The sequence below is a fragment of the Silurus aristotelis genome, assembly GCF_946808225.1.
Source record: "Silurus aristotelis genome assembly, chromosome: 17".
NCBI lineage: Eukaryota > Metazoa > Chordata > Actinopteri > Siluriformes > Siluridae > Silurus > Silurus aristotelis.
The window spans coordinates 15,282,516-15,292,393 of NC_139590.1; the positions used below are offsets into that span (position 1 = coordinate 15,282,516).

At 37.5% G+C, this 9,878-nt stretch overlaps 1 protein-coding gene across 1 annotated transcript; it reads right to left on the minus strand.

The window, feature by feature from the left end:
- Positions 1 to 509: 509 nt before the first annotated feature.
- Positions 510 to 5,251, minus strand: fscn2a (fascin actin-bundling protein 2a, retinal). Its single transcript, XM_083567475.1, is given in 6 exon segments — positions 510 to 903; positions 1,054 to 1,221; positions 1,348 to 1,417; positions 1,420 to 1,471; positions 1,930 to 2,086; positions 4,298 to 5,251. Coding segments are annotated over 6 exon segments (1,476 nt in total). The 5' UTR covers positions 5,121 to 5,251; the 3' UTR covers positions 510 to 697.
- Positions 5,252 to 9,878: the final 4,627 nt, after the last annotated feature.

The following is a 9,878-nucleotide window of genomic DNA, read 5'->3' on the forward strand; positions in this document are numbered from 1 at the left end:
TACCAACAATTCTGGACATATTTTTCACTGAACACATCTTTTAGCATCTTTCAGTTTAATCTCAGCAGCGTTGGCAAATATGAGGTGAAAAAAACTTTCTGTGGTAAAAACTTGTCCGAATAAGTTGTTTAATTTAATCTTAACAGAAATTAACTTTACTTGACTTTCATAATAATGAAACAGTGGAAATCTAATTCATTTAAAATTAGCTTTTTAATGAAGCAGAGGCAAAAAGTTACATTTATAATAGGTCCACTTTGTTACCATGTGGACTATTTACACTTAAAGCCACCTAAAACAAGAACCCTTCGATGATTCAATCAGTTAAGGGTTAAACAAAAAGGATTATTAGGAAGAGTAAGGCCTTGTTATAAGGACACACCAACAGCATTCTGAGAACATTATATTACTTTTTGAGTATTATGTATAGATATCACAGGAAGGTTAATGTGGTAAAAGCTTAAAATAAAAATATTAAATAAAATAAAAGAATCAGGAATTACATGTGGTGCTAGTTAGGATAAACATTAACAATTTACTTCTTTTTCTTCTTTCAGCATCTCCACAATGTACAATAGTCAAAAATACAAAGACAATGATAGCACTAAAAACTTTACCTGAGTATACAGTATAAATTGACAGTATTTAAAAGAAATTCATAAAACAAGTCAGCCATTAACAGCAACTAATACAAAAATTAGTACTCCCAGAGACAGCAGCTGTCCATAGCAGTGACATCACACTTGAGAGTGCCTCCTTGATCAGCACGCAGATATTTGCTATCTTTGCTTTTGATGGCCATTTTTCCAAGCTCCAGAAACTCTATAAAGAAGTTCTCTGGCTCTTCACCATCTGCACATACCAAGTCACTGCTAGTGACATACCAGAACTTTCCACTGCCACCTATGAAGATACCGAGAAAGTTAAGTTTTTCTTAGAAAAACTTAGATCTTTAAAATTTATAGAGGAAAAATGTCTGCAAAATAGTTCCTACTATGCTACATCCAAAGAAACTATGAACAAATTCCCATTGTATATACAGTATAAACTTACATTGTATATGATATGCACCATCATTGTAGAGCAAAGAGAAGATGTCATAAACAGAGCGGTTGACGTTCAGTGTAATGGCGCTCTTGTGATGGCAAACAAAGCCATTTACCCCTCGCAGGATTAGGATTGGGCGGTTGATTAGCTTCATGGAGAACTGCTCATCAATGCCTAAAAGCAAACAAGAGAGAACACTTATACTTTTTTCGCTCTTATAGTAGTAATTCAATTTGATTGGGTTAATAAGGTTAGGTAGCTGACCTATTATCTTATTATCTATACACACTACACACTTACCCACTGTATCACTGACTGCAGCAAGCTGTCCATTTTTCCTGTTGCAGACGTATTTTCCATTATTAGCTTTTTAAGAGCCACTCTTGCCCCAAGCCATTCAATGTCAAACATTGTGTTGGGCTCACTGTAGGTGAGGGAATCCACAATGAATAATTCTAAGCGCACACACATACATATATACTGTATATATATATATATATATATATATATATATATATATATATATATATATATATATATATATATATATATATATATATATATATATATAAAATGGATGTACAGATTCACATCAAATTCAAAATAATGATACATTTCAAGTAAATGAATTTAACTAAAACCATAATTGGAGTTTAAAATATAACTGCTATATATAGCAGTTATATATTGCTAATGAAACAGACCTTCCAGAATATTTTTTTATTATCTACTTTGCTTTATTGTCAAACTTAGTAGGTATGGTTCATGTTTATTTCAGGCTTCTAGCAATGTCTCTAATGTGTAATAAAAATGCACCTTCACTTAAAAAAAAATATATTGAATTAAAAAGTAAGCTAAATTTCATACTTGGTGTTGCCTTACATTTCTGTAGCGGTAGTATGAATGCCTGCATGAATGACAAGTGTCCAATAAGTCCCTGCATTAGTTCTGAACATGCATTTCTTAGTGTTTTGGTCAATTTCCATCTGAAATGTCTCCTGATCTGTTTCCTCATCCTGATTGGCTGAGACACTGACACCTGAAAAAAAAGGATGTATTTGTGAGGGTGTTCAGTGGTTTGAATGACAAAAAAAGCTTCATTTCTGCCATAGGGGTCACCCTTAATATTGAAAAGAACTGAGGCACAGGGTGAGATAGATTATTTGAAAGTGCTCTATACTGCAATTCTTCTTTTAAGGTTTTCTGGGAATTTAATGGCATGAATAAGCAAGTGATTTCTGTTAAACAGCCTAGGGCAGAGGAAATCGTGAATGCATGTAACAGACTAGTTAGCATGATCTCAGTGTAGATTTGTGCCAACTTTTGGCTTTCATTCATTATTCGCAACCACAGCAATGGGAAAATATTTCTTTGGCCTAAGAGAATGTGATAGGTATCCTGTGTTTTTTATCATGATATATAAAGCTTCAATGTTAACCACACCACATCTCCAACTAAATATTTGGTAAAATAACATGATAAAATTATATACTTCATTTTGCTTAAGGATTTAATGTAAAATAAAACCCCTTAACAAACATAAAATTCCTATTACCCTTTTTTTTTATTTTTTTTTTTTTTAAAGGAAGAATTTAAACAGCATGGCATGTCTAAGAATTACCTACACTCTCATTTTAAGCCTGTTAGTAAAATAATCCTGCACAACACATCCTCCTCCCAAGCTGTTCATTTGCTTGCTGCAGTAGATCTATTCATGGTGCAATGCAAATGTGGAGTAAAGGGTCAACTAAGCAGCTTTATGTGCCGTACTCCAATCAACACAAAGGACTTCGAAGCTAAAGATATGTAAGCCGATGTAAGGAAAATGTCTTAGTCCCACTTTTTTTATTTTCATTAAGAAATATATATTTATATATTGAAAACAAATCCTGCTAATTAATAATAAAATCTGCTTTCTCAATATTTTGTAATGAACATTATTTCTTATTTCACTGGTTGAGTTCAGACAGATTCTAAAAAGGCTATTATTAGTTTAAAATGTGCTTGAAAGACATTTGGTTAATGTAGTTTTCTGTACACTGTTCAATTAACCACTGATGAATGCATAAAATAATAAATAATATAATTTAATAATAAATAATAAAAGCAATCAATCTGCCTCTCCCTTTGTATTTCTTCAAAAAATATGATAAAACTGTGCCTAAACTAAGTCTTTTATTTTAGATCAGATTCATCTGCCTGCCATCCTTCTTGATAAAACAAACCTTATTAGCCCTTCTACTGTATAATCACAATACAGTACTTGGGTTTGTTATAACAATAATCTTTGGCTAAGAACTCATATGTGGCCACAATCTTCAGTGAATGTACAGTGAGGATAACAGAGGTAATTTATTCTTCTTTAAAAATAAAAAAAGGCTACAAATGTCTTGCCCGAGGCTAGATAGCTGATTACTTTAATGTGTGAAACATTTGCAGTGGTTCAATAGTGTGGATACAGCATACTGTTCAACAAAATATTTCTCAAAACACATTTTAATTGTAATTCTATAGATTAAGCATGACCTTGAAAATGAGTATCTATTTAAAAGCAATTACATTTCTCCTCTCTGTTTACTCATTATACCTTACACTGAGCAGTTTTCTTTTCATTCTCTTTCACTGGTGTCTGACAAATATGCTGTTCGGAAGCTTATTTTGCCCTACAAGGTTACACTTCCAGCCCATTATCCCATTACTGTTATTAAAGTAATGAGTGTTGCTGCCCTATAATTTGTATGAGTGCAGAATAAAACTGCAGACCTTTGTAAAGCAGGTCTACAGATATATGTGCCTAAAAAAGCAACTAGGTTGTTCCAAATGTCTACCTGTGCTCTTAGCATTCATAGAAGGCCATGGTGACCTCAGGGTGTACTGTTTGGTGGGTTATAGTTTAAAAAGATTAAAGCAGCAAAAGAACCTCATCCAAAAAATACAATAAAATAACATCATGTTAGCATTCTACTGAGCTAAGCTAACTCCAACTTTAGCTAGTTAAACATACTGATTACACTCTGGCCAGAAGTTTTTTCCAGAACAGTATAAATATATATTATATAAATAAAAAATTATTGCATGAATTAATAAAAAAAAAAACTCAAATAGTAAACATAAAAAGAATCAACATTTCACAATTTGACATTATTGAATGCATAATATTACAACACATCTTAGTGCCTTATTATCTATTTATTCATGTGTCATCAATGTACAATATATATCTGCTCAAAATGAAAAAGCATAATGTTACCTTGACGGATAGATAGATATCTATTGTTGGCTGCCTGGAAAACCACTTGTGGATGACTCTCCTCCAGATCAAAAAGCTCATCTTTACCTGGCTTTGTACTTTTCCCAGACTTCAAAGTGCCTGAAGGACCCGATGGGGCTAGGTACTTTCCCTCGTTGTCTTTGAAAGCCAACTTATCAGACCTGAGATCCAATGTAAAAGCTGTTTCAGGACCATAATCATTTACCAGCATTCCACTGGCAGTGAGAAAGCGGTTGTCGCATGTTTTCACACTGTACTTTCCGTCCTTGTACACCAGGGTGATCAGGGAGTCCACACCCCATGGGATATCACTGTCAAACGAAATCTCAGTACTTGAATCAGACAAGTGTGCATAGCGTTTGCGGGCTACGCTCAGAAGATTAACCTGTGGGTGGTGGGCCAAGTGAACCCACCACAGCTCAGTTTCTCCTATGGTCTGCCCAAAACAGGTCAAAAAATCTTCAGTGCCTCCAAAATATCGCTGATAAGGCTCGGACTGCAAGGCCCAGCGGCCATCAGACTGAGCTATAATCAGGAAGCGACAATCAAAGTCTGGAACCTCAGCTTCACAATCCACTTTGCCAAGTTTGTCTGTGGACAGGTAACGGCCAAGGTGACTACGAAGGAAAACCACCTGACTATCCTGGTCATCCTGCTCCAGGCTCCAAAGTTGTTTTTTCTTCATGCTCGTGCCAGATGCATTTACTTTGAAGCCAAAAGTCTCAGCTGTGAGGTATCGGTTCTCAGAATTGATAAGCCCAAATTGGAGCTTTAAAGATTTGCTTATTCCATTGGTAGCCATTTTGACCAGATAACTACACTTTAGTATTAGATGCCTAAAATTGCAGGTAACTTTTTTTTTTTTTTTTTTATTAAGGCTACAAAAGGTCCTTCTAATAATTCCTTAAATTCTCTGGTTCCAGTTTTACTTACTCTGTCATCTGTCTTGTTTCTTATTGTCATTCAGTGCTACAAAGGTTTTTTTTTGGCACTACGTTTCACTAGCTACTGTCTCTCTCTATCCTACTGCAGTTGTAAAGCTGCCTGTTTTCTTTTCACTAATCAGTCTGGATTAGGCTCAGCAGGACAACACACCTCTTGCCTCTGACATCACACAGCAAGGCACTGACTCCACCTTTCTCTGTCTTCTTTTTTTTCCTCTTTATTCACAATATCTTGCTGCAGGTCCCCTGGTGGTCTAGTGGTCAAGATGCAGCGCTCTCACCGCTGCGACCCGGGCTCGATTCCCGGTCAGGGAACCATCCCCAGCCACTCTCAGTGCCGGTCCCAAGCCCGGATAAATTGGGGAGGGTTGCGTTAGGAAGGGCATCCAGCGTAAAACATGTGCCAAACGTGCGGAGGATCCGCTGTGGCGACCCCTAACGGGAGAAGCCGAAAGAAACTATTCACAATATCTTGCTGCATAAAAAATGATTTTTCTTATTTTACTTCTCATATTCCCCCTTCCCTAAAAGCCTGTCTCTGCTTGCCAATATTAGACTTGTTGTTCCGAGCTAACCTGGATCTCGTAATTCCATTAAATATCTTAATTCAGTCATTGCTTAATTTCTTAAAATAATCTTTTTTTTTTTTCATTTTATGTTTGGTCCACTTGCTGATTTCTGATTTCATTTTTTTAAATTAAGGAAATATTTATTAAGGAGAAAATTTGTATGCAAGTTCATATGCATTTGCGAGTCCTTTCTTGCGAGAGCTTCTTTCAAAATGAAGGAAGAGTCATGCCATTCTCTCTTATGTTTTTTCCTAGGTAAATATTTGCCATTTGCATATAGTTTGACTGCCTGTATTTTTTTAGCAGGATAAACTTTTTTTTCCTTATATGTCTATAAATCCATGCCTTGTTTCCCTCATATTTACCAATCAAGCAAAGCTGGTAAAACAGAAAGTAGAGGAATAAATCGCAGACTCTGACCCAGACTCTGCTTGTCTAGGAGTATTATTTGATAAGTCAAGTCAAAAAGATCATGTAAAAAAAGTACTGAAAATACTTTGCTCCATTTTTGGGTGGACAACATTGGAAACATATGTATTTTAATCTAAATATGGTTTCTTCCTGATCCTCTATAAGGGACCATCACTCTATGTCCCTTATAGGAGATTAGGAAGAAACCATATTTAGATTAAAATACATATGCATACATATAAAATACACATTTTCCAGGAAAATAAGCTTCAAACTAAAAAAATCCAGATGTGAGTTCAAATGAAGTAAAATGCATATATAATACAGGCTCATCAACCATCATCCTTCTGGCTTACCATTTAAATCATCTTCTCCCTATAAACTACAGTATACTCCCACCTACTACAATCACTCTGTGACTTTGTAGGTCTTGACATGCTTGCACATTTGTTATTTGCGGTTGATGAAGATTATATTATTTGCCAAATGAATAGACATAATTTTTTTATTCAACCAATATTTAATATATTTGTTTGTTTGTTTTTGTAGTATACGCATATAGTTGTGATAGGTCACATCACCTCTCTACCATTAGCTATCAGCTTTGTACTAAAGCAAAACAAGATGTAAGGCTTGACACAGCCTCACTACCTCACCTAGCCTCATTGGCAATTAATGTTTTTTAGGGCTTAAAATCATTTTATCTGACTTTTAAAGGACTGGTTTAGGCTAATCAGCTCGGTCTTGGTGCAGAGTGTGTCACACTGTTGGAATTCAAAAACAGAGAAATAATTTACATTCTTATTTACAAAGCAATCATTGTGTTTGCATCTTAAAGGGACACTGGAGCCAAAAACAAAAACACCTTCATAAATCTTTTTAAGACTTCAAAATGTTCCAAGCTTATATGAGTTTAAAAATTCACTTCTATTTCACTGTTAGATTTTGTTACTTATTACAAGTTGAATGGAATATGGGTCATGCTAACTGATATGAAAGCAACCACTAATGACTTTCTGTTATTTAATACCAGTTTGTGTTTGGGTTGGCTTTTCACCATATTTTAATCGAAGAAATGATTATAAATGATGTTTTGTGCATATTCTTTCTTAATCTAACAATGTATACATGGAGCTAATTTGTAAGAGGGTACCAGCACTTTACATTTTTCATCCTTTGAAGTTTTTATGATGTTGAGTCTAGAATTTCTCAAATTAGAGTGATTATTGGATTTAAAATGAAATAATTCAACTACCTGTAATGTACTGTACTGCATAACTTAATTATAGTTAAACATTACATTTAACATGTGGATAAAGCTACATAAAATGCAAACTAGAAGGCTCTGCTAACCTATATTTCTAACATAAACATTTTGCCTAGTCATGATACTGACTACTGATTGTATTTTTTTATAAAATTCAGTCAATATTCCCACCCTGGAATCTTTAACATGTGCCCTAAAATTGCAATTTCGGTTGAAATTACTATTAAATTTGGTTTTATAATTTAGTGAAAGGGGGTATATATGTCTTGATTGTTCATTCATCAGAAATTTGCACAGTACAGAACAGTTAATAAAGTATAAGTATCAGTATCAGTGTTCACATTTAAGTAAAGATCAGAAAACATCAAACTACATAAATAATAAAAACCTATTAGTGTATATGTGATAAATGAAGTGTCCCATAAGCACAAGCAATAGCATTTGACAAAAAAGGTCTGTGATATACTGCTTAGTATGATTGAGTGAACATGAAAGTCTTGTTATACATACCCATATAAAAGTTAAATCGCCTCTAGGTTACGTATGTAACCCTAGTTTCCTGAGGAAAGGAGAGGCTGCGTTGAAACACTTTGGGGGAAAAAATTAGACACTGGCCGTCACAGCCGGGTTGACGTCACGACCAGGAAGTATAAAACACACACAGAGTGAAGCTGGCACCAGCTTACATTTACATTTACAGCATTTTGGCAGACGCCCTTATCTAGAGCGACTTACAACTGAGCAGGGTTGGTTAAGGGCCTTACTCAAGGGCCCAGCAGTGGCAGCTTGGTGGTGGTGGTATTTGAACTTGTGACCTTTTATGCCAAAGTCCAATGCCTTAACCACTGAGCTACCACCTCTCTCTGTAAAAGAGAAGGAAGCGCTGCAGGGATGCCAGAAGAGTGTTTTGTTCCCTCAGGGAACGAGGGTTACATACGTAACCTAGAGATGTTCCCTCTTAGGAATTTGTGCTGCGTCAAAACGCTTTGGGAACAAGTGTCAGTTCAGTTTTTCCTAGTCTGGGGCCTGAAACGGAGGAGGATAGAATGCCTGTAACCTTAAAAGTTAAGGGAGGACCGAGGGCACCTTGGGGATGTAACTCGTTCTGGGGTGGAAAGGTGCCTCTAAGATGCCTCGGCAAGAACGATGGCCAGGTCCCACCCAGGCACTCTAGGTCATACTGGAGGCCTCAGCCTCCGAATGCTGCGGAGAAAACCCTTTACCATAGGGTAGAACTCTCTCCAGAACTCTCAGAAGCAGCGGTGGAAAGGTGTACAGATGCAGCTTCAGCCACGCCTGAGCCATAGCATCCAGCCCCAGTGGGGCATGAGAAGTAAGGGAGAACCATAGGGGACAATGCGATGATTCTTGAGATGCGAACAGATCCACCTGGGCTTTTCCGAATCTCTCCCAAACCTGCTCTAAAGGAGGATCTGGTGTGCCAGCCTGTACAGGGCATGAGAGTGCAGACCTCCTTGATGGTTGATGCAGCATCTCTAGGCAGTTGATGTGCCAAAGTATATAGGTCCCTTCCCATAGACCTTAGACCACTCATGATCGTTCCCCACCCTGTGAGGGATGCATCTGTCATTAACCTTACACGACGACTTCCAGGATATGGCCTAGAGATAAGAACCCGGGATCCCTCCAAACATCTAAGGCACGTAAGCACCGGCGCATTCCACATCTCGATGCTGGGCTGCCAACTGCTCTGAATAAGCTGAAATCAACCAATCATTGATGTAGTTGAGAATGCAGATGCGGATGCCCTGAAACTTCAGGTAAACCGGAGCTGCAACCATACATTTTGTGAAGGTGCCCGGTGAAAGGGCAAGGCCAAACGGAAGAACCTGTGTTAGGACTTTTTTGTCGAAGCCTTCCTGTTGAAGAAGACAGTCCTCAGATCTGTCACCTCACAGGTCTCTGTACCTCTCAATGGAAGGTGGAGGTTTGCGGTTGGAGCTGCACCCGCTGAGCATCCCCATGTGAGTGGCGCGGGACATCACCACCTGCTTCTTATTTTCCTGAAACCTTTTAACCACCACGCTTACATAATTGCCAGAGAGGCCAGAAGAAGCTAGTGGGGCATCCAGCAGTATGGCCCTGTCTCTCAGACATTTCTGACGGAGTGAGCCACAGGTGCCTCTCTGTAGACACCAGAGCGGCCATAGACCGGCCAATGGCTCTAGCGGTCTATTTGGCGGCTCGACCTGCCGAAGCATAAGCTTTACCCACTAACGCCGACATATTACGTAGGGGCTTTGTGGGTAGTGTTGGGGTCTTAAGGGAGGAGGCGAACCTGGGAAAGAGATAGTTGGCAAGCGTCTCTTCAATCCGCTGCATCACTCTGTACCCATGTTCTTTCCGCC